The sequence below is a fragment of the Amphiura filiformis genome, chromosome 12 (assembly GCF_039555335.1).
Source record: "Amphiura filiformis chromosome 12, Afil_fr2py, whole genome shotgun sequence".
In the NCBI taxonomy this organism is placed as follows: domain Eukaryota; kingdom Metazoa; phylum Echinodermata; class Ophiuroidea; order Amphilepidida; family Amphiuridae; genus Amphiura; species Amphiura filiformis.
This window is the reverse complement of record NC_092639.1, coordinates 52,269,984-52,295,005: the sequence shown is the minus strand read 5'-3', so window position 1 is coordinate 52,295,005 and position 25,022 is coordinate 52,269,984. Positions and strand designations below refer to the sequence as shown.

General features: G+C 39.7%; 1 protein-coding gene across 1 annotated transcript; it reads right to left on the bottom strand.

Annotated features, from left to right (window-relative positions):
• Nucleotides 1-656: 656 nt before the first annotated feature.
• LOC140166380 (1-acyl-sn-glycerol-3-phosphate acyltransferase epsilon-like) lies at nucleotides 657-25,022 on the bottom strand. The gene is made up of 7 exons (XM_072189830.1): nucleotides 24,664-25,022; nucleotides 18,343-18,534; nucleotides 14,873-14,971; nucleotides 11,461-11,551; nucleotides 10,592-10,765; nucleotides 2,536-2,659; nucleotides 657-1,113 (listed from the first exon to the last, which is right to left on the bottom strand). The coding sequence occupies exons 1-7, from the start codon at nucleotides 24,877-24,879 to the stop codon at nucleotides 891-893; spliced, it is 1,119 nt and encodes a 372-aa protein (XP_072045931.1). The 5' UTR covers nucleotides 24,880-25,022; the 3' UTR covers nucleotides 657-890.

The following is a 25,022-nucleotide window of genomic DNA, read 5'->3' as shown; positions in this document are numbered from 1 at the left end:
GACCCATGATTTCCTGAATATCCATACTATTCAGCAAATGATAGTTCCAAGCTTTCGCATGACATACAAATTTTAGCATTTTGGTCACTTGGGAAAAAACATGGGGGAAGGGCATTTATTAGATGGGGCCACTATTATAGACAAAACGGTATACCGTAAACGTTCGCCTAATGGCGCTATGGGCTCCCTTGACATAACTGGAATTTTAGACTCAAGCTAAAAGTGCTCTCCCGTAAAACTTCCACCAGCAAATAAGGGCACATACCCTTAATTCTTGTTGGGATTTTTAGAGAAGGGAGCTCTCTATTTGTACATGAAATTTGCCCCAAGGCAAAGGAACGCAGGTGTGCCATTAGGCGAACGTTTACGGATGTGATCACTTCTCATCTTGTGAGCAGTGCACAAACAAATAAACATAAGGGCCCATACCTATTTACCAGCGTGCAGCCTTCCCCAGCCAAGCTGTAGCTTGCTGCAGCTTATTACTGCAGCCACAATGCTTAAGCTTCCAAATACTGAGGGATTCCCCATCCAAGCTGGGGAAAGCTGCACGCTGGTGTTTCCGTATGGGCCCAACCCTAAACAATTTGGAAATTAACATCACACTTGTATGTTTGGCACGGGACCCATATACCAGTATAGGCCTATATAAAATAAAAACACTGGGAGAAAGGACTTCAAGGATTATCGCCTAAACAACAAATGGCCAGAATTGCACCTATAATAATATTACTATAATAACTTCCACTGTTTGCTACTGTTGCATAAAAATCTTCATATGCCCCTCAAACAGCTCAGGAGAAAGGGTTTCAAGGATTATCGCCTAGACACCACAGCTCTCAAAGCCAGAATTGCACCTATAATAATGTTACTATAACTTGTCACCTCTGTTATGTAACAATCTTCATCCATAATGCCCCACCAACTGCTCCAAGGGCCCAAACCTTCCAGTATAAGCTTCTTCCTGTGCTTGTTAGCAGCCAAGGTGCCGCAAAACCCAATGAGAATAGCAGTGCTGGTACGGTGCTGTATAAGGGTAGTTTGGACCTACATCCTTCTCCTTCAAGACGTCCTTGTTTGTCGGGATCATTGGAATAGAAATCAACTAGCATTCTGGAAATGAAAATATTGAGAAAAACAAATACTATTATCATGGAGAATTTTTGCCACAGGGGTAAGTGCAATAGCTGCCATGTGTAGCTGCTATGTGTAGATGAATACAATATACTGTGTGTTAATTGCCAAATATTGACAGGGCAGCTATTGCACTTACCCACTCCTGGCACTGAGCAGACAACATTACATTACTCAGGGTTTTTGATGACATTGGTTGGTGAACTCGAAATGAGCCAGAGTCTTCAAATCTTCAAGGGCCCATATCAATTTTCATAGGCCCAAGCTCAATTGCATAATTTTAATGATACATTGGTCTATATTCGTGTGACACGCTGTAAGATTTCAGACTAGCAATTATCATCAGGTAATGTCATGGATTGATGATTAAGTCAGCATTGAGCCTGTCTTGCTGATTTTGGTGACACAAATTCATGGGCCGTATGGGCTCCCAGGCAAGCATATCAGTGGGCCTGTAGTGATTCACATAGGCTTTTGTACCAGGGGATTATGGCAAAGGTGTAATGACTTCATATGTAGGTTTTATCTTGCTTATTTGAAGATACTTTGAACAATAGTGACCAAGCTTCAAAATAAGCAGGCACCCAGGAGCCATAGATGACACAGTGGCTAAGTGGTTACGGCCTTGGACTCATAATCTGAGAGCTTGCTCGACGTGCGTGGGTTCGAGTCCCTGTCCCACCAACATGTTGCGCCCTTGGGCAAGGCGCTTTACCTCGCTTGCCTCACCCCACCCAGGTGCAATGGGAAGCTGTTAGGGTTAGTCACAGTCGTTGTACTGATGAACCCTGCGCCATTTGTAGGCTGCAAACGTGGTTCCGGCATAATCTAATGATGGTGGAATAAATATAAAGCGCTTTGAGGCTGTTTACGGCATAAAGCGCTATATAAATGTCTACATTTATTTATTTATTTATTTATTTACCCCATAGTCATAACATTTTGGCTCCTGGTCCACATCAAAATCATATGAACCAGGCTCTACATTTGTACCTTTTGTTAAAAAAATAAAGCCTGGTACTAGTTAAATTAGGTTTTGTATTTAATGTGTACAATTGAAATTTCAATGACTTTTAGCTCTTTGAAAATGGCTCCTGGTACAACAGATAATCACAGGACCAGGAGCTGCTTTTTCCAAATGTGTGGCTCCTGGTCCAGATCTGCTTATTTTGAGGTTTGATAGTGACCCATGTTTGCAGTACATTCCCGTATGGTCATTTGTTCTGAGTACAATATAATATGTTCTTGCAGTAACACAGTGGTATCAATCCTTCTTCCTCATCTTCAATGACTGCATTTTAAAGTAGGAGATCCCAACCAGTTGGTCATAATCCTCGTTACTTATTGGGTTGGGAAACAGAGTCGCAAGGTCAAAACATGACCTAAAAATAAACCATTTACCTTTCTTTTTCTTCAAATCTTTCATGAATCCATCTCTGGCATTCTGTTACATCTAATGGTATGCAGTCTAGTTGTATCCGTCTTAGATGAATGTGCACTTGAGGACAGATGCCTGTCAAGAACTCTGTCAAAAGAACAAATTGATAAGTTCTTCAGTTTAACTTAAAGGACAGTGTGAAGCGATCGATAGTGTCTTCCTCGTTTTATCCCATCAAAATGGAGATTTTAGCATCAGAAGAAAACTCATATTATGTTTCTCGTAGTCCCAGTGAAGTTTTCCGCCTGAAATAATTTCTGTTGTTATGAACTAAAAATAAAAAGTGACAGCCTCATCTCCCATGGTGTTTACCACCCATACTGTTCTCACTTTTAATATCAAAACCGCTGGGGCAATTTAACTTAAAACTTTGGAATCAGATAATTTTGGTACACGCCTATATCGCTCATTCTACAAAATCCGGTGCCAATCCACTAAAAAAATAGAAAAAATAAAAGTTGTTCAAAAAGACCTGCTTTTTGTGTTTTTTAAAAGTAAATGTATCACTACTTTCAGATGTAAAAAATTGCCAACACCACTTGCATATTTTTCTTTCAGGAAGTCATGATGTTTTTTAACACTAAAACTCAATGTAATGTGAGCTACGTTACCGACTATAAAATGGGCTGTTTTTACTCAATCCAAGGTCATAAAAAGCAAATTAAAGATCACTTGAGTGAAATGTAAAACAGATTTCACCATTTCATAGAAGTTTTGAAGATGCGTAAATGAGTGTGTAACGTAGCTCACAGTAACGTAGTTCACTAGTTTTTAATGTTTATAATGTGATTTGCGAGCGTTAGAACGTTATGTCGGTTAATTCTAATATAAATGGGGTTCGACCACTGGTAGCTTTCACATATTATTAGGAAGTACATGATACTATAGAATCCTGGTAACGTAGCTCACCAATCTTAACATGGTCGGTCGAAATTTCAATGTTTACAACATTTCTATGCCAAAAATGCTACAGCATCACGATTTTTACTGTGATTTTTAAAACCTATGAGTGTTTCCTTTCAAAACCGCAAATTACATTGATACCTCTGTTTTACTTCTTTCCAATAACGTGTGTTAAAAAGGGTAACGTAGCTCACAGCGTTTTGGTGGAAAGTGCAATTTATTTTAGAATTACACAAAGACATTTTAATCACTAAAAATAATGTTGATAAAACAATATGATGGTGCGTTATCTAATTAAAAAACAACAAATATGTAAAGAAATCGCATTTATTCAAAGAAAATATTTAGGGTTAGATGTGACACTTGAGCTGTGGAAACGCATTTTTAGCGATTTTTGAGCCTTTGCAAGGGTTAATCAGGCTGAAGAAAGCATTTAAAGTATGGAAAACTATATATGTCCGTGTAGATCTCGTTGAGTTCTACCAGAAAAACAACATATTTGATGCCCTAAATGCTCGACAAAGTTTTTGTGGACCAAAGAATGGAAAAAAGGCTATTGGCACCGGATTTTGTAGAATGAGCGATATGTGAGATACAAAACACAAGGCAAAGAAAAATGACCACCTAACTCTGTACAGTTTTTCTAAGTGTCTGGGGTCCCTCAGGCCTTCATTCCACCACTTTTGACTAACCCAATCCCAAAACTCTACACCAACAGATATGACAGCATCCTTCAAACTCCCTTCACAGAGTCAAACTTGCTTTCAATTTTACAGTACAAACACTGTTATCTATGCCCGTGCAACGGGGCATAGATATTGTATTTGTTGTGTTATCTATGCCCGTGCAACGGGGCATAGATATTGTATTCGTTGCGTTTAGTTTTCTCCTTCTTCTCCTTCTCCTTAAGACCAGTCCTTTGCACCCCTCTAGCTTAAGAACTAAAGTAGCCTCGGGGCCCGTGCTTGGTATAATGATGGCCCATGACCCTAGAAATTTCCTGGGGTAGCCTCGACCCCAGAGGTCAAAGGTCATGGGCTACAGGGGGCAATATGTGTAAAATTTGAAGCATCTCTAGCTCAAGAACTGTAGCGCCCTCAGGGTTCATACTTAGTATAATGATGGCCCATGACCCCTAGAAATTTCCTGGGGTAGCCTCGACCCCAGAGGTCAAAGGTCATGGGCTACAGGGGGCAATATGTGTAAAATTTGAAGCATCTCTAGCTCAAGAACTGTAGCGCCCTCAGGGTTCATACTTGGTACAACGATGGTCCATGACCCTTAGATATTTTCTGCAGTAACATCGACCCCAGAGGTCAAAGGTCATGAGCTACAGGGGGCAATATGTGTAAAATTTCAAATAGCTCTAGCTCTGGAACTACAGCGCCCTCAGGGTTCGTGACTTGGTACAATGATGACCCATGACCCTATATATATTCTATGTTAGCCGCATCCCCAGAGGTCAAAGTCTAAAGGCTTTAAAAAGCAAACTAGGTACGACATATTAACACAGTGTAGCGCAATAGGTAGTATTTTGATAGCTACCTGTGTTTGCAATGATAAAGTTCTGAATCGTACGTCAAGGAAACTCATCACTTGACAAAAACTCAAAGGGAATGTGTAGGCATTTTGATTTTGGTTCCTTGGACCACCTCAAAAGGTTGTCATGATGGGACAAGGGGTGTGGTTGGTTAAGGGGTGGTGGGGTATTAGAGAGAGTGTGGTCCAGGCTGGTGGTGTTTTAGAGAGAGGGTCTGATGGGGTATAAGAGAGAGTGAAGGTTTGGTAGGGTATAAGAGAGAGTTTGTGCTAGTCTGGTGGTGTTTGAGAGAGATTGATGGTCTGATGGGGTACAAGAGAGAGTGAAGGCTTGGTAGGGTATTAGAGAGAGTGTGGGCCAGTCTGGTGGTGTTCTAGAGAGAGAGTGAGTGTATAGTGAGTATAAGAGAGAGTGAAGGCTTGGTGGGGTATTAGAGAGTGTATGGGTCAGCCTGTTGGTGTTTTAGAGCGAGTGAGTGTCTGGTGGAGTATAAGAGAGAGTGATGGCTGGGTGGGGTATTAGAGAGAGTTTGGGTCAGCCTGGTGGTGTTTTAGAGCGAGTGAGTGTCTGGTGGCGTATATGAGAGAGTGAGGGTCTGGTGGGGTATTAGAAAGAGTGTGTGCCAATCTGGTGGTGTTTTAGAGCTATAGTGTCTGGTGGAGTATAAGAGAGAGTGATGGCTTGGTGGGGTATTAGAGAGAGTATGGGTCAGCCTGTTGGTGTTTTAGAGCGTGTGAGTGTCTGGTGGAGTATAAGAGAGAGTGGGAGTCTGGTGGGGCATTAGAGAGAGTATGGGTCAGCCTGATGGTGTTTTAGAGCGAGTGATGTCTGGTGGAGTATAAGAGAGAGTGAGGGTCTGGTGGGGTATTAGAGAGTGTGTGGTCCAGTCTGGTGGTGTTTTAGAGCGAGTGAGTGTCTGGTGGAGTATAAGAGAGTGATGGTCTGGTGGGGTGTTAGAGAGAGTGTGGGCCACGGGCATAGATATTCGTGTTTGGTCAAACACAACTGTAGTTTCTAGTTATCTATGCCCGTGCAACGGGCATAGATATTGTATTTGTTGTGTTTAGTCTTCGGACTCTTCTCCTTCTCCTTCATCTTCTTAAGACCAATTCTTTGCACTCCTCTAACTCAAGAACTAAAGTAGCATCGGGGCCCATACTTTGTACAATGATGGCCCACAAACTCTCAAAATTTCCTTGGGTACCCTCGACCCCAGAGGTCAAAGGTCATGGGCTACAGGGGGCAATATGTGTAAAATTTGAAGCATCTCTAGCCCAAGAACTATAGCGCCCTCAGGGTTCATACTTAGTATAATGATGGCCCATGACTCCTAGAAGTAACTTATGGTAGCCACGACCCCAGAGGTCAAAGGTCACAGGCTACAGGGGGCAATATGTGTAAATTTTTTTAACCACTTTAGCTCAAGAACTATAGCGCCCTCAGGGTTCTTGCTTGGTACAATGATGACCCATGACCCTTAGATATTTCCTGCAGTAACATCGACCCCAGAGGTCAAAGGTCATGGGCTACAGTGAGCAATATGTGTAACATTTCAAACAGCTCTAGCTCAAGAACTACAGCGCCCTCGGGGTTCATAATTGGTACAATGATGACCCATGACCCTTGATGTATTCTATATTAGCAGCATCCCCAGAACTCAAAGTCTAAAGGCTTTAAAAAGCAAAATAGGTAAGACCTATTAACAAAGTGTAGCGCAATAGGTAGTATTTTGTTAGCTCCCTGTGTTTGCAATGATAAAGGTCTGAATCGTACGTCAAGGAAACTAATCACTTGACTTAAAAGGGAATGTGTAGGCATTTTGATTTTTGATTTAGACCACCTCAAAAGGTTGTCATGATGGGACAAGGGGTGTGGTTGGTTAAGGGGTGGGATATTAGAGAGAGTGTGGTCCAGTCTGGTGGTGTTTTAGAGAGAGTGTGTGTATAGTGGAGTATAAGAGAGAGTGAAGGCTTGGTGGGGTATTAGAGAGAGTATGGGTCAGTCTGGTGATGTTTTAGAGCGAGTGAGTGTCTGATGGAGTATAAGAGAAAGTGAAGGCTTGGTGGGGTATTAGAGAGAGTATGGGTCAGTCTGGTGATGTTTTAGAGCGAGTGAATGTCTGATGGAGTATAAGAGAGAGTGAGGGTCTGGTAGAGAGTAAAGGTCTGGTGGGGTATTAGAGAGAGTGTGGTCCAGTCTTGTGGTGCTTCAGATAGAGTGATTTTCTGGTGGAGTATAAGAGAGAGTGAGGGTCTGATGGGGTATAAGAGAGAGTGTGTTCCAGTCTGGTGGTGTTTTAGAGAGTGTGATGGTCTGATGGGGGTATAAAAGAGAGTGAAGGCTTGGTAGGGTATTAGAGAGAGTGTGGGCCAGTCCAGTGTAATGAGCATTACATGTATATCAAATGAAGGCTTAAAACAAGTGCTTTCACATGGTGCTCATCACCAAGTTTTCGTTTGTGAATAGGGGAAGGGGGTTAGGTGTGGTCACGGGCATAGATATTCGTGTTTGGTAAAACACATTACTGTGGCATCTAGTTATCTATGCCCGTGTAACGGGGCATAGATATTGTATTTGTTGTGTTTAGTCTTCTCCTTCGTTTTCGCCTTCTTCTCCTTCTCCTTAAGACCACTTCTTTGCACTCCTCTAGCTCAAGAACTAAAGTAGCCTCGGGGCCCATACTTGGTATAATGATGGCCCATGGCCCCTAGAAATTTCCTGGCGTAGCCTCGACCCCAGAGGTCAAAGGTCATGGGCTACAGGAGGCAATATGTGTAAAATTTGAAGCACCTCTAGCTCAAGAACTATAGCGCCCTCGGGGTTCATACTTAGTATAATGATGGCCCATGACCCCTAAAAGTAACTTATGGTAGCCACGACCCCAGAGGTCAAAGGTCACAGGCTACAGGGAGCAATATGTGTAAATTTTTAAAACCGCTTTAGCTCAAGAACTAAAGCGCCCTCAGGGTTCATGCTTGGTACAATGATGGCCCATGACCCTTAGATATTTTCTGCAGTAACATCGACCCCAGAGGTCAAAGGTCACGGGCTACAGTGAGCAATATGTGTAAAATTTCAAACAGCTCTAGCTAAAGAACTACAGCGCCCTCAGGGTTCATACTTGGTACAATGATGGCCCATGACCCTAGATGTATTCTGTGGTAGCCACAACCCCAGAGGTCAAAGTTCAAAGGCTTTAAAAAGCAAACTAGATACAACCTATTAACACAGTGTAGCGCAATAGGTAGCGTTGTGTTAACTACATGTGTTTTCAATGATAACGGCCCGAATCGTACGTCAAGGAAATTGATCACTTGACAAAGATTCCCTTAAAAGGGAATGTGTAGGCATTTTGATATTGGTGCCTTGGACCGCCTCAAAAGGCTGTCAATGTGGGACATGGCGTGTGGTTGGTTAATGGGTGTGACCAAGGGGGGTGGTCACCAGTTTTTTTATAGATTTGGCGCTCAATTGGGCGCTTTTTTATTTTAAGTGCTATGAGGATGATAGGCCTACTTATATCAATTAAAGCTTATAAAAAGGGCTTCCACATAATGGTCACCAACTTTTGGATTTGGCGCCCAATTGGGCGCTTTTTTATTTAAGGTGCTATGAGGATAATACTTATATCAATTAAAGTTTATAACAAGGGCTTCCACATGGTGGTCACCAACTTTTGGATTTGGCGCCTAATTGGGCGCTTTTTTATTTTAGGTGCTATGAGGATGATACTTATATCAATTAAAGTTTATAACAAGGGCTTTCACATGATGGTCACTAACTTTTGCATTTGGCGCCCAATTGGGTGTTTTATTATTTTAAGTGGTATGATAATGACACTTATATCATTTAAAGCTTATACCACGGGCATAGATATTCGTGTTTGGTCAAACACAACTGTGGTTTCTAGTCTTCGACTTCTCCTTCTCCTTCTTCTTCTCACGCTTTCTTTGCACCCCTCTAGCTCAAGAACCAAAGTAGCCTCGGGGCCCAAACTTGGTATAGTGATGGTCCGTGACCCTAAAAATTTCCTGGGGTAGCCATGACCCCAGAGGTCAAAGGTCATGGGCTACAGGGGCAATATGTGAAAAATTTCAAACAGCTCTAGCTCAGGATATATAGTGCCCTCAGGGTTCATACTTAGTATAATGATGACCCATGACCCCTAAAAGTACCCTATGATAGCCACGACCCCAGAGGTCAAAGGTCATAGGCTACAGGGAGCAATATGTGCAAACTTTTAAAACAGCTTTAGCTCAAGAACTATAGCGCCCTCAGGGTTCATACTTAGTACAATGATGGCCCATGACCTTTAGATATTTACTGCAGCAACATCGACCCCAGAGGTCAAATGTCTTGGGCTACAGTGATTAATATGTGTAAAATTTCAAACAGCTCGAGCGTAAAAACTAGAGCGCCCTCAGGGTTCATACTTGGTACAATGATGGCCCATGACCCTAGATGTATTCTGTGGTAGCCGCAACCCCAGAGGTCAAAGTTCAAAGGCGTTAAAAGCAAAGTAGGTACGACCTATTAACGCAATAGGTAATATTTTGTTAGCTACCTGTTTTTCCAATGATAACGGCCCGAATCGTACGTCAAGGAAACTGATCACTTGACAAAAACTGCCTTAAAAGGGAATAGGGGAAGGGGGTTAGGTGTGGTCACGGGCATAGATATTCGTGTTTGGGCAAACACAACTGTGGTTTCTAGTTTAGTCTTCTCCTTCGTCTTCGCCTTCTTCTCCGTAAGACCACTTCTTTGCACTCCTCTAGCTCAAGAACTAAAGTAGCCTCGGGGCCCATACTTGGTATAATGATGGTCCATGTCCCCTAAAAATTTCCTAGGGTACCCCCGATCCCAGAGGTCAAAGGTCATGGGCTACAGGGGGCAATATGTGTAAAATTTCAAACAGCTCTAGCCCAAGAACTATAGCGCCCTCAGGGTTCATACCTAATATAATGATGACCCATGACCCCTAAATGTAACCTATGGTAGCCACGACCCCAGAGGTCAAAGGTCATAGGCTACAGGGAGCAATGTGTGTAAACTTTTAAAACAGCTTTAGCCCAAGAACTATAGCGCCCTCAGGGTTCATACTTGGTACAACGATGGCCCATGACCCTTAGATATTTTCTGCAGTAACATAGACCCCAGAGGTCAAAGGTCATAGGCTACAGGGGGCAATATGTGTAAAATTTCAAACAGCTCTAGCTCAGGAACTACAAGTGCTTTCACATGGTGCTCACCAAGTTTTCGTTTGTGAATAGGGGAAGGGGGTTAGGTGTGGTCACGGGCATAGATATTCGTGTTTGGTAAAACACATTACTGTGGCATCTAGTTTGTTTTCTATTTCTCTTTTATTTTTACACAGTTTTGCATCCTCTCCTTCCCTTTGAAGAGAATTTTGACTTTTCAAAATTTATTTCTGATATTTATTTCCATGACAATACGCAAAATTCCATAACTTTTGACCATCCTTTGGAATTCCTATTACCAAATCAAATTCCAGGACTATTCCCTGATATTGCCAAATGTTAAATTCCACAACTTTTCCATAAATCCAATTCACTTACCTGGTAGGCTTGGTGCCGAGGTCCTTTGTATTGTGTCTTCATCTGATTTTTCACCAGTATTAGAGTAAGCGATTGTTACATCATAAACTGCATTGACATGGTCTTGGAGACCGACTAAGCACATGTGAAAGGCTCGTATCCTTGGTGTTAGGACTTGGTGTAAAACAGTAAGATCTGCACGTAAGAAGTATAATAAACCAGAAATAACAGTGATTGTATCCAGAGTTAGCAATTTGAGAGTTCTTGACTTTGGATTGGATGGGAATGTGCAACTAGGATTCCGAAAACTTTCCTCAAAAATATATCAACTTTCATAAAAAGAAAATATTGCCAAAACTTGAAATGATTTCTGTTCAAACTTAATTTGCCAAATTCTTGATTTTTTATTATAATTTTGTTTGCAACTTGTGCTATAATAGTGAAATTTTACACTTTGTCCAAGATTTTTATAGAAAATGTAGAAAAAGCCCCCATCTTTCCACTAAGAACACACATCCTTGATTAAAATGCAGAGATTTCGTTCAATATAAGAGTTTACCTACAGTGACAGCAACAGATTATTTTCTGGAGGGCAATATAATTTTATGTGGGGAACAAAAATAAGAAATTTTTTATCATAATTTTTTTGCAAATTGTGCTAAAACAGTGAAATTTTACACTTTTTTCAAGATTTTTATAGAAAATGTTGAAAAAAAACCCACCTTTCCACTAAGAACATACATCCTTGATTATACTGCTGAGATTTCACATCTTTGGCCTTGTGTTCTAATTTTGACTGGGGCGGGGGAAAGTGGGAGAAACTTGGGGGGGTAACTGCATGGTGCATATATTCATTCATTCATATGCATCAGCCTGATCAACCTACTTACTTTGTTGATATGCATATCCTTGGCTATGTTTAATCATTCCTTCCCTATTTGGGTCAAATCGTGTACCTTCTGGAAACACTACCATCCACACCTAGAAATAAAAAAAAAATGTCAAAGGAATCAGTATGATGCACAGATTTCAAGACAGCTATGGAAGACATAAACCTTTGAAAAGCCTTTGTAGGTTCAGGACACCACCCACAAAACACTCTAATAGCATTTGGGCTTTTATTTGCTTTTATTTGAATCAAATCGGACGTTTGGTTCAGCGCTATGAGTAATCAGAGGGAACAAAGTGGCGCTAATTGGATTTTGTCCTATACTGATACACATGTTTTTCATATTGTATTGATTTCTAGGGGTGATATTTCAGGCTAAAATAATAAAATGTATAATGTTTATTGCATATAAAAAGTGTGAAGTGACACAGAGATGCATGCAGCATAAATGTAAATTCAGCTGTTATCATTCATCACTGCTCACACTTTCACTCAGGGTTCTACATTTGTAGAAATTTGGCACTGGCCAAAACAAAAAGTTTCCTGACACATAAAAAAATGGGATCTTTTGGTGAAACAAATTCTTCCGAGTAACATTTGATTTAAACTATGACTTCTCAACATGTACTTTACTCTATACAATGTTTACCCATGCAAACTACTAGTCATGTACCACACAATTACAGTTATTCTATGTCGCTGCATACATGGGCATCAATCCCGAGGGGACAGGGGGGATGTTCGACAAATTTTTTCTTCTTTTCAACCACTTTTTGACAATTCAGGCCAATTATCCTCCCCACATTTCAAGCCGGATTGGCCCTAATGGCTGCATATCCCTTTTTATTTTTCTTAATCTAAAGAGATTAGCCCTAAAGAGAACCTAAAAATGTTTAGCGAGCCCCTCATATTAAGGAGGTCAAAATAGTGACACCCTTTCACTTCGCCTTGCCCTTGGCAAACTTTGATTTATTAGAATGCCCTATTCCCTGGTGACAGTAAGTGAAACAAAGAGAATCATTGACCCAAATAGACAAGGACAGAAAAATGCTCAGTGGATTGAAACAACCGACTCAGCATTTTTTGATTTAAGAATCATTCTTGAATAAAAAATGATCCAATATTGATTGATCATTTGCCTTAAATGTTTGGCATGTACTTTTACGCTATAATTTGCATTATGTAAACAAGCACATTGTACATAAATATATAGGGCTAATAGGGCTAATAGGCCTAATTGTCTTTGACAATTCTCATTTTCCATGGTAATTGAGTGAAGGCTACAGGTGCTAGCATGATACACAATTTGTTCAACTTTGTCTATCTATACACAAAAGACTAAATTGCTTGGCTAATTTGGGAAGATTTTGTGCTGCTTTTAGAATTGTCTGTTATTTCATAGCGGGCAATTCAGAGTTTGATTTATAACAAACCGGCAACAAGCAACCTTGAGCAGACGAATCATCGGTTCGGCGAGCAGGGCGCTCTATCCTTATCTACCTCAATGGCGTGTCCCTCATACAGGGGTCGTATTTAAGGAGTTTGCGCATCCAGGGTCTCCTTATTTTTTGATTTTGGCCATTTTGGACTTCTTAAATCACAAGTTGAAAGTGACAAAAGGGTCCGATAAAAACTGTATGGACTCCTTAGTTTTATGATGCACGGAGGCAGGTGGTGTATGACGTGCAGTCCCTAAATTCAGTAAATTTTCATCGTCAAGCGTGTAATTGAATGGGATTATTTTGAAATTTTAAAAGCGCTTGAAATATCACAAACAAATAGGCCTATGTTGATAAATAATATAAATACAAGCTAAAACCGTTGGGGTTCGATAATGAACCCCACAAAACTAACTGAGTGTATGGAAAATGCCATACGGCCGGGCGGTTTCACGAGTTGCCGGCGCGATCATGTCATCCGCCGCCTGCACGGAGGCGTAAATCAGTATAAGAATCGTTGATCAAAAGTAAACAAATAAAAAGATCAGTATATCTTTTAAATCACCATAGGCCAACGACACTAATAATTTCACTGGAATATTTGACAAGTTCCAAAGTTTAGAATTTCGGACAGGTCGACTCTCATTGGACTCCTTAAACGTTGGTTTTGCAGGTACCAAAGGGTCCAGAAAAAATAAATTGGACCGTTGATTATTTGTGCTTGCTCTACCCCAGCCCTCATATCATGGATGTCAAAATAGTGACCCCCTTAACTTCACCATGTGCTTAGCAAACTTTGAATTATTATAATGCCCCTTTCCAAACTTTGGCAGTGACAGTAAATGAAACAAAGAGAATTATTGTTCCAAATACATGTAGACAAGGTCAGAAGAGTACTCATTTATACAATTGAATTTACAAATTTGTCAGCATTTTTAAATAAAAAATAATCAAACATTGATTGATCATTTGCCTTTTACGCTCTACTTTGCATTGTGTAAACATGCATGCTGTACGTAAATATAGAGCTAGACCTAATTGTTTTTGTTCTTAAAATCACTAAGTCTTTGAAATTTCTCATTTTCCATGGCAAATGAGTGATGGCAACAGGTGCTAATTCTCACCCTTTGCATATCAGTGTTGTACAATGAGCGATTCTATTTGAAATCCACACTCCCTGTGGAAAATTTACCAAAAGTCTTCCACAGACAGGGGTGTGAAAGGCAACAGACCAAAAATGAGGACAATTACTAAAAATGCTGACAAACAGCGTAAAATCATTGTAAAAATGCCAAATATCGGCAGAAAACATGTAAATTTTGAAAACAAAAAAGGGAAAAATGCTGAAAACTGGAACTCTCACACCCCTGCACAGGGGGAGTATGAGTTTCAAATAGAATTGACAATTTGGATTGACAACTTCCATTCAAAATACTCACTGGAAGATAATAGGTAAAGCCCTCTATACCGGGGTAGTACTCTAGCCAATTCCAATTGAAAATCACACTCCCTCTGTGGAAGATTTTTCTTAAATCTTCCACAGGGGTATGACAGATATCAAATGGAACGTCCTAATTTAGCCTCCGGGATATTGTCTGAATAAACCTGAATCAATGTAGGTTGATGAACTAAATACGGTACTAAAAAAATAGGCCAAGTGGGGCCATTAAAAACCAGACAGATAATGACTCAATCAATCTACATAATTAAACCATTGTCTGCTCAGTCATTGAAAATATACAAGCTATAACCATGTCTATCACTAGGATCCACAACATGCTCATCTATTAAGGCATAGTTCTTTCACCCCCAATACATTTGCACATTCATTGAATGACCTTAAAAAATTTGGGTACAAAAACTCATACTCTAAAAATTAAGGTCAAATTTTGCACTATGATTGTTTAATTGAGGTTATTGAACTATGCCATTGGGAATGATGAGGCCATTGTGGTCCACAGTGTATGATCTTACTGGTATATTGTTCTTCTTGAACCTGGTCAATTTGTCCATAAACTGTCGTTGATTTCTTTCATCAAATTGCTTGTTCCTCTTCACAAAGACACTGCCATGCTGAAATCAAAGACAAAAGAAAAATGAACTTTGTGTTATGTTTTAATTATTTTACAGAACTTTACTGAAATAAATCAAGTATTGGGCTATACAAATCAATAGGCTATTCCAGTTGAAATCTATACTCCCCAGGGACAGACTTAGGTTTCAGTTTTCTAATCTACTGGCCCTGCAATACATTTACTGGCCCAACTTTTTCAATATGTTCTACGCCAAAAAGCGCAAATAAAGATATATAATATGTTCCCGTGCCCGTAAACAGGTGGTGAACACCCCCTCGCCAAATGCCCCCCAAAAAAGTCCCCTATTTTGACCCAAAAAGTCCCATTCACGAGCGTAGCAAGCGAAAAAATAGAGATTTTCAGTCCTTGTCGGTCAAAAACGGTCCTAATTTTGAACAAAAGTCCACTTTTTAAAAATCCTGGTTACGGACCTGCACGTTCCAATGCGACTTTTAAAGTTAGAGACTACCAGTTACTAAACTTGATACATGTTACAAGTTTTCCAGGATCTATGGTGCCACTTTAATTCAAGCAAACCTGAACATTTTTAATTGTTTTGTACTGAGCGTATTCAATATAGAGAGACTAGTCACTAACACAAGTTCAGTCAGTAGTCCTTCCTTAATTAATAAATCTATAGTTCCAAAAAGTTCACAAAAGAAAAGGTTCAAGTATGCGGTATTTGCGATATCGCTATCATCATCAGATAGAGCATGAAAGAGCTTGGAAATAGTAAGTATGTAGGCCTACATCGCTGTAAAAGCAGCCGTATATTTCCAACTTGCTTGCAACACAAGGATAAGAATAAATGGACAAAAAATCATTAAATAAAAATATAAATTACACACAGGTATGGAGCAGAAACTGTGTCCAATTGTGTCCATCGCTGATTATATCTTGCCTCATATGAGTTATATCAGGATCCAAAATCTAGTGGCCCGCCGGGCCAGTATTGTTGTAAGTTTACTGGCCCGAGGCAAAATCAACTGGCCCCGGGCCACTGCTTAAATCCATCCCTGATACTCCCTTATGGAAAATGTGACCTTAATCTTCCACACAGGGAGTGTGAATTTCAAATGGGATTACCTGAATGGGTGACTCCATTTGAAATCTTGTTTCCCAAATACCCCTTTAAGAGCAGGCATGACACTGCACAAAAACTGAAAATGTGTGTGAAATTGGGCAAAAAGTACCAAAACAGACTGAAATTAAGGGAACTGGAATGAGCGTTTTGAGCGTTTTTTAATTCACGATATAATACAAATTTTATGACAACTTATTAAAATGTGATATTTTTCACATTTTTGATATATAACAGTCCTCGAAGTAAATTTTTATAAATCTAATGACATATTCTTAAAGTGTATGTAGCTGGGATGAAAAGCCGACGATCAATTGAACATTTTGACCTTTCATATTGAAGATATGGATTTTTCCCCGAAAAAGACCCAATTTTGGTTGGTGTTTTGGGGGAAAAAAATCTGTATCTTCAATACGAAAGGTCAAAAGTTTCAATTGATTGTCGGCTTTTCATCCCACCTACATACACTTTAAGTATAAATCATCAGATTTATAAAGTTTACTTTCAGTACTGTTAAATATCAAAAATATCAATTTGTAATCATTTGCCATAAAATGTGTATTACATTGCGAATTTCAAAAAATCAACATTGTCGCCGTTGGAATGCATGCACATTATTTTCACATATTTTTTTTTTTTGGGGGGCTTTGGGGCACCAGCCCCGGGTAAAAGCAGAGGGCGGCCAAAGCGAAGGGGGGCGGAAGAAGAAGGCGGCAAAAAGAGGCGGCAGAAGAAGAAAGGCGACAAAAAGAGGGCGGCAGAAGAAGAAGGGCAGCAAAAAGAGGGGCGGCAGAAGAAGAAGGGGCAGCAAAAAGAGGGGCGGCAGAAGAAGAAGGGGCAGCAAAAAGAGGGGCGGCAGAAGAAGAAGGGCAGCAAAAAGAGGTGGCAGAAGAAGAAGGGCGGCAAAAGAGGGTGACAGAAGAAGAAGGGCGGCAAAAGAGGGCGGCAGAAGAAGAAGGGCAGCAAAAGAGGGGCGACAGAAGAAGAAGGGGCAGCAAAAAGAATTAGTAAAGATTGAAGGGCGGAAAAAATCTGAAAAAGCATAAAAAATTTTGAAAAAATGGTACTATACATCAAAATGTGTTGATTTTAGGGCACTAACGCTTAATTTATATCCTTTTGTGTGTTTTTTTTGTTTGTTTTTGCTCTTCACTTTTTCAAACCACCGTAAAAAAAATTAGGTCAATCTTTTCGGGGTAGGAGCGGCCACGGTACGCCACTGGAATTAATTGCAATTTTCTTTGTTATACCTTATTTATTTGGCTCGAAATTAAAAGGGGATAATGTGATCAGTGAAAACAAACATTTAAATAAGAATCTATTCTTTATGCAAATCACACATTATTGCTTTAAAAGTAGAATGTAATAGCTGCCATTTTCAATATTTCAATAAATGTACTTATTTGGATCAATAACACATGGAGAGCACATGTAAAGGTGATATCTTGGTTTAGCTTAGAGGCCATCAGGAAAGTATTACCATAGCTTACCATGAGGGGGTTGTGCTGTAAATAATAGGTGCTTTACACAAGGCAGCTATTACATTCTACTGCACTTTAGTGCTCTTACAATGGTTTTGCACTCTGCCCATGAATTAGGCTAATGAAAGTCGATTCAAAGTTTCCCATTACCCTACTCCGCTCAAAACAAATTGCTGGCCAAATATTTCATTATTTTGAATAAATGTTGATTTCTAACAAACTTTTTAATATACAAATAAATAATTGTGTTTTTAAATATATCATGAATCTCTTTCTGTTGATTTTCAGGGATTTTCTTTGCAGTAGGAGCATGGTACATGGCTAATAATGAATTAATAATGAATACCTACTCAATTTTCTGTCCCGCACTTTTTGATCTGCTCTGATCTCATCCCGTAAAAAATATTGTGAAGCTTTTGATAATAGTTGTACAATCACCTTCATGTGGTTGTATACTACATCTGTAAACTACAAACTGTGATTTATCACATGCATACATGGGCAGTTATTGGTTTATGCCTGTAACAGATGCAATAATGAAATGGTATAAAATAATGAATAATGAATAATGAAATGGTCACCTACACAGTCATGAAAAATTATGTAACGGGAAACTGGGAGTTGACTTTCATTAGCCTTATGGCCAGCATTTTCTTAGACAAATTTCACAAAATCATAAATGCACTCTCAATTGTCCCAACTATCAAACCAAAAAACATATACAGTAATTCCTTTGAACTCGAATATTCAAATTCCTTACTACAAAAAGAGTTTACAATGTACAAATGGTAAACTTTTCCCACTTACCACCCCAAAGTAGTATCCATATAAGGGCATATATTTGAGTCCATCTTTCAAGACATATCTCATGTAACCAAGGCAACCGGCCCTGACAGCCATCATGTCTGCTACCACCCAATCCAAGGTACTCTGGTGATTTGACATGTAGATGACATTCTCTCCTTTCTCCAAGTGGTCAACATCACCGTACAGAATGACCTGCAGTCAAAGTGACAAGATAAGAATTACCAAGCATCAATGGCCGATCAAGATGATAACTGCACAACATAACATAACATAACATAACATAATAGGCATTTATTGAGCGCCCCACAAAGAACGGAGCGCTTTACAAAAGTATATACAGCTACATGAACCATAAACTAATATAAACAATACAAAGCATAATATAAGCCAAGACAATAAGCCAAATCATTTTAAGCAATCATGTTTTATGAAACAAGTGAGTATGGATTAATACTTCCTGCATCCACCCCCTACTATTCAGTGGTGTAGCCACAACCTTTTCAGAGAGAGAGAGCAAATGGGGACAAGGCAACTTTGACAAGAATGGTAATTGGTAAACAAGAAGAGTCTTTCAAAAAGACACAGTTCACGGGCAGGTGTATAGTAATTTGTTCTTACTTTCCATTTTAATATCTAACCTTAACCTACTCTGCACTGATCTTACAATAAATTAGTGATTTGAGGCATAATGATACCTAATGTACATCCTGACTCTGGCTTATATAACTCTCCATCCAGCCAGAAACTCATTGAAATACAAACTTTCAAATCAATATCACACTATCATAGGCCTATTGAAATTCAATTAATATACCATGCAGATTATAACCTTGGCCCAATAATTATTAAGATTCCAATTACGTTAAGCAAACATTACTGGGTAGATAACAGGAACTAGATTTTGTCAGTTGGAGGTAATTGAGTAAATTGCCTGTATCAAAATAGCAGTGTATTTTTCATATATGCAGTAATATACTCAGCCTTATCACAAAATAAACAATAGCATTGACCTTACCCACCAATCAGTAATCATGTGATGACTCAATCCTATAGTAAACATGCTTAGAAAAATGGCAAAAAAAATAGTCCTGGCTGCCATTGTCTCAATACAAGATAAGATGTGCTAAAAAGTCCTTGTCATGTGGGACAGGATTAGATGAAGGGATACAAACCTGGGTATGAGACATTAGGAATTATTTCCTAGCCTCTTAACCACCGGGTTGATGGGCTACAATAGCTATTCAACAACACACAGTGTATGTAAGGGATAAACTGTGCATATGAGATAGGGGTTCAAGTGAGGGAAATGTTCACTCCGTGAACAAAAATGGGCTAATTTATAAAAATTACAACAAAGGCCAGGCCTAAAATCTTAATTATTAGCACGGCCAGCAACACCAAGCTTAATTCCCCCTTGCACCCCTGGCTGTGCAACTGCTACTATTTCGGATTTATACTGCTGCTGGGGCCTATATTTTTATTCACAACATTCAAAAGCCTTCGGTGAAAAATAAACATTGTTGGGTTGCGTCAAGTGAAACAAATCAGGATTCGGGAAGGGGTTATAAATTAGGTTGTTTAAAATTTGGATGGGTCCATCCATTAATGTGTGTCATTGGCTTTGTTCAGCGCACCCCTCAGGCACACACAGACATGAGTAGATTCTGCATTAGCAAGTTTGATGACATTTTTTATGTTTACTTTCATGATCACTCGCCAGGAGTAATATCATCACTTGACACGAGTTGTACTATTCAAATACAAAGAATATTTAATAGCAACAGTAAAACTAATCAATGATATAATGCAATCAGGCTTAAAACACATTAACCCTAACCTAACTGAGTCTCATTAAAGCGCACTATTAAAACCACTCTGCCTGCATGCATTCCATGTGACTTGATGACGCAATCAGCCTAAGTCATATATATACCCAGGGAATTGCTGCCCAGGGCAGCCAAACCTCAGTAGCTACATGTCGGTGACCTTGTGCATGGCATGCGAGCGGTCCCGGGTTCGAATCCCGGGGGTAACAAGCAACTTCTTTCTTCACCTTAACTCTCCTTTTTCGTTTCTTCTTTACCTTCCGATAGTAAAAAAACCACGGGGAGGGTTAGGGTTAATATGGATGTTTTTCCTAGATTTAGGCCTCCTTAACCCTAACCCAACTGAGTCTCTCTAAAGCTCACTATGAAAACCACTCTGCTTGCATGCATTCCATGTGACTTGATGACGCAATGAAATTGTGCAATTTTGGCCTCTGAGTGATGGGCTCCAGTGCTAAAATTACAGCTGAGTGGTGGACTCCAAAACTGAGTGGTGGGCTCTGCCGCCCACCACAGCTACATCTCTGCCGCTACCGTACCCATTTTTTTCCACAATTTTACAGAGCTTTTTGTACCTTAAGGGGGTACTACACCCCTGCCCAATTTTGTGCTTATTTTGCATTTTTCTCAAAAATTATAGCGCATTGGGGACAAGTAAGATGTATATTATAGGGGCAGGGACTACAACTACTGCACTGGAAATTTTATTTCAGCACAGACAACAGTTGTGGAGTTAGTCAAAAATGAGGGAAAACCAATATTTGATCAATAAATCAATAACTACTTGCCTTGAGTTGCTGAATTTTCAGAGCAGTATTTGTAGTCCTTGCCCCTATAATATACATATCTTACTTGTCACCAATGCGCTATAATTTTTGAGAAAAATGCAAAAATAGGCACACAATTGGCCAGGGGTGTAGTACCCCCTTAACATACAAAAATAAAAATATTGTGTTCAAGAGTCAATTTTTTTTCAAAATGCAAAAATTAAAGGTAGTCTATTTTGAGTAAATTGTTAATTTTGCCATGGCATTGACATGACAGATCTATATTTTTGGAAATGTACTACACATCTGTAGCTCTAAAGCGACTGATGTGTGAGGAGTTTCACTGTTTCAATTATTGGAACTGGGCACCCCCTGGTTGTTTTTCTTTGTTTATTACAGATATTGTACAAAATGTGAAAGGAAATTTGTCGAGTCCAACAAGCATGACAGATTGACAGGAGTCTGCTACAACATCTCCCGGGGGCACTCATAATTATACTTGTAAGCATCCGCGTGAAAGAAAACATGGATATAGGGTGGTTTTGAAAAGCAAAACGAGGGTCCACATGGATCTGCCAAATGAGGGTCTCAAAATACTAATTTTACTGCATGGGTAGTTTTTTTAAATTATCCTATTAACGGCCATTGAGTAGTGACATATTGATCGATCAAGTTATTCAGCACAAAAGAGCGGTTTCCATACCAAGCGATTTTACACACCAGATTTATAAAAAAATTCAGAGCAGATTTCAACAGCACAGCCTTGAATAGCCGATCATCATCACTGAATGACACTCATACCGACACACGCAATGTCTAGATCCTTGTTTAGGGGCATATTTCAAACCAATACCTCGCTTAGATGTTTTTATTTGAGTGATCCTCGTTTAGGGTTAGGTCGTGTTCTCACTACAGACAAGGGGTCTCGTACCTAGGTCCGAGTCCACATACAAGTGGACTCAGTCCACATTGATTTCACGTTCTCACTAACACCAAAATGCTGATGTAGGATCGACTCCACTTACCCGGATGTTATAATATCAATGCATGACGTCACAAATTCTTTTGCAATGCATGTTTTGAGCCGAACTCACAGCACAAATCAAACTTTACTAGACTATCAATTTTGAAAGATCATTTTTTATTTCCAGGCCCCCTGATATATTTCTGCAATCTATGGATATGTTATTTTGTGATCTGTATAATTTGGAAAGATCTGAAATAAAACGCTCTAAAACTATTATTTTATATTAGGCCTATACGTGTGAAATGAGAGACATAAATCGGGTTGTTATTTCTGCTTTTGGTCAAGGACGCCGATTTAGTTGCAACACACTCTCTAAATCACCATCAAAAATACTATTTTTTTGATTGGTAATTTTGACTCAGTCTAGCAAAATGTAGGCCTACACCTCAAAAACAAATATATTACACCTGAATAATATCCTTTTGTACTATCCTGTAAAGTTCAATGTCGTTTTGTTTAATTCTGAAACTGGATAAAATCTGTATCTTGCCGCGATGCCGTTGTTTTCACACTGCACGAGAAGCATGCTGCTCATCAAACTACGGCAAGCATCTCAAACAAACTACCGTGTATAGCCACTTTCCCCGAGCTTTTTTCACATAAAAAATAAATGTTGTAAATTACTACATGAAATAAAGCCTGTAGAAATGTGTTCTATAATATACCATACCAGCTATGAATTTTTAAAGCTAAAAATGCATATGTTTAAATTTTATGGAAAATTATATAATGTAGACTGTATATTGTATAGGCCTATAGTACAACGACAGCCTTCAAGGTCGTGCATAGAGCATTTCCGGTATAAGTGGATCGAGTCCACTTGTAAATGCGTTCTCACTAAGCTGTTTGATACCACGTCCTAGGTACGAGACTACCTCGATGAGGTGGTCTCGATGCTACATCCTGGATGTAGGATCGAGACCACTTATTTCGCGTTCTCACTATGCTTGGGTAGGATCGAGTCCACGTCCTGGTATCAAACAGGCATAGTGAGAACGCGCCCTTAGTTTGCCAAAATTTCGACATCCTTGCTAAGAGGTATTCTGAGTAAGACCCAACACTCGTGCTGACAGCCAATTCTCATTCACTATTCAAAATGTGACATCTACACCAATTACAGTCCCCGAAATGGTCAACTTTTTAGCCGACCTCAATCCGGAAACATTTAGTGATTAAAAATGCGATCCCCAACCCTTTGGTTACCTTTGGACGAATTTGTAGAAGTCTCTGTGTCAGAAACTCCCGTTACAAACATCGAAAATTGCGCATTTCTCAGTCCCGGTTAATGAATACTTGATCTGCATGGCTGTTTAGCCAGCAGCCATGAAACATGAATATGCATATTTTTGACCCCAGTAAGGTCAAGCACATTTCCAATAAAAACGCCCCTTTTGGAAAAATGTAACGCCTCCTCTAAATGAAATTGTAGAGGGATTTTGATAGCAGTTCCACATAGAAAAGAGCTCTGCTATTATCATGAGACTATCACTGTTTTAAGATCTAGAAACACCACCGAAATGCTGTTTTGTTAGCTGAATCTTTTTGATGAAAGTCAATCTTTGACATTGACATTGAAAGTCAATGATGCAACTTTGCTATGGAAAGTGCTATGACAAAACGGTATGCGGTTTTCAGTTTTGGCTTTCTTTACTCAAGAACTGAAGGGCTGTAATTTGATAAAATGATGTGGTTTGATGGCAAATTTGAATTCACCTTTCAGAATTGGTGTGCGCATGAACATCGCAATAATATTGCGCCATCATGGCCATAGCGCATGAACAGTGGCGGCGCCAGAATTTCAGGGGGGGGAATCAGCAAATTTGGGCAAAATTGCCACAAAAAGTGGACATTTTCGTAATTTTGGGTTTTTACTGGGGGAAACAGGGGGGGCACAAGTTCTGACTGGGGCATCCCCCCATACCGACATCGCCTGGCTAGTAATTACCGTACTTTGTCAGCAGAGATACTAAAATAAATACCCGGGATCGATACACGTGAATTTGCTATGCACGAGTTTGATATGAGAAGAAAATCTTTGGATACCGGGGTAGAAAATGATGAATATCTCCCGTAAATGATTTCGTATAAAGAAACCAGATGTGGTTCCTTGCACTTGAATATATATTTTGAACAGATATGATAGTCATTAGCTTGCGTCTTGAGAGAGTAGCTTGCGTCTTGAGTCAAAAACTGACAATAATTCTGATTTATATGTGCCGAATTATATAGCACAGTGTAGGCCTATAGGCCAATCGTGCTCGACTCGACACACAGCGAAGTCAGTCACCGAGCTAATCGGGGCTATTGTCAGTAGCCTTAGTCAGATATATGTCCTTCGGCCCATTATGCGACTCAAAACTAAACAGGTCAATACAAAATGGCCATGCGTGGCGGTGGATTCAACCTACCATGGCGATTTCTGCCATGAAGATATCGGGGCGATGACACTGTGCCCCGTGCCGTGGCACCGCCACTGTGGATGAAAAGATGCTTTGCTTCATTTTTAATACTAATTTTGGCATTCCTTTACTTTAGGTTTTTTTATTTATACATGTAAATAGCTGCCTTCTGGGTGGGTTAGGATTAATTAGGGTTTATTTAGGCCAGGGTTATAACTGTATTTCCACAAGGCAGCTATAACAGATTGTAAGAATAAAACTCCTAAAGTAAAGAAACGCCCACACTTTAGTGCATTAATTACCTCAACACCTGTATAATGTTCAAAGAAGAACTCAATCAATCTCTGATATGTTGACCATATCTTATCGTCAACAGCACGGTACCATCTTTCAGGCAACAGACATGACACCGAACGCCAGCCGACGACCAGACTGAAATACTGTGGTGCACAGCCCATCATTATCGCCGTTGGTACTGCATAACGCAGGGTATTAATATGAACCAGAACAGACAACATGATTCTAGATCACCTCAGCTTACAAATCGGAAAAATTTGGGTTGATTGGGTGGTTTTTTGAGGAGTAAAACCTGATCATTTTCCTAAACAATTCACGTGTTTCTGTGTTGTTTTTCTGGATGAGAGGTCAAAGGTCATGCTGG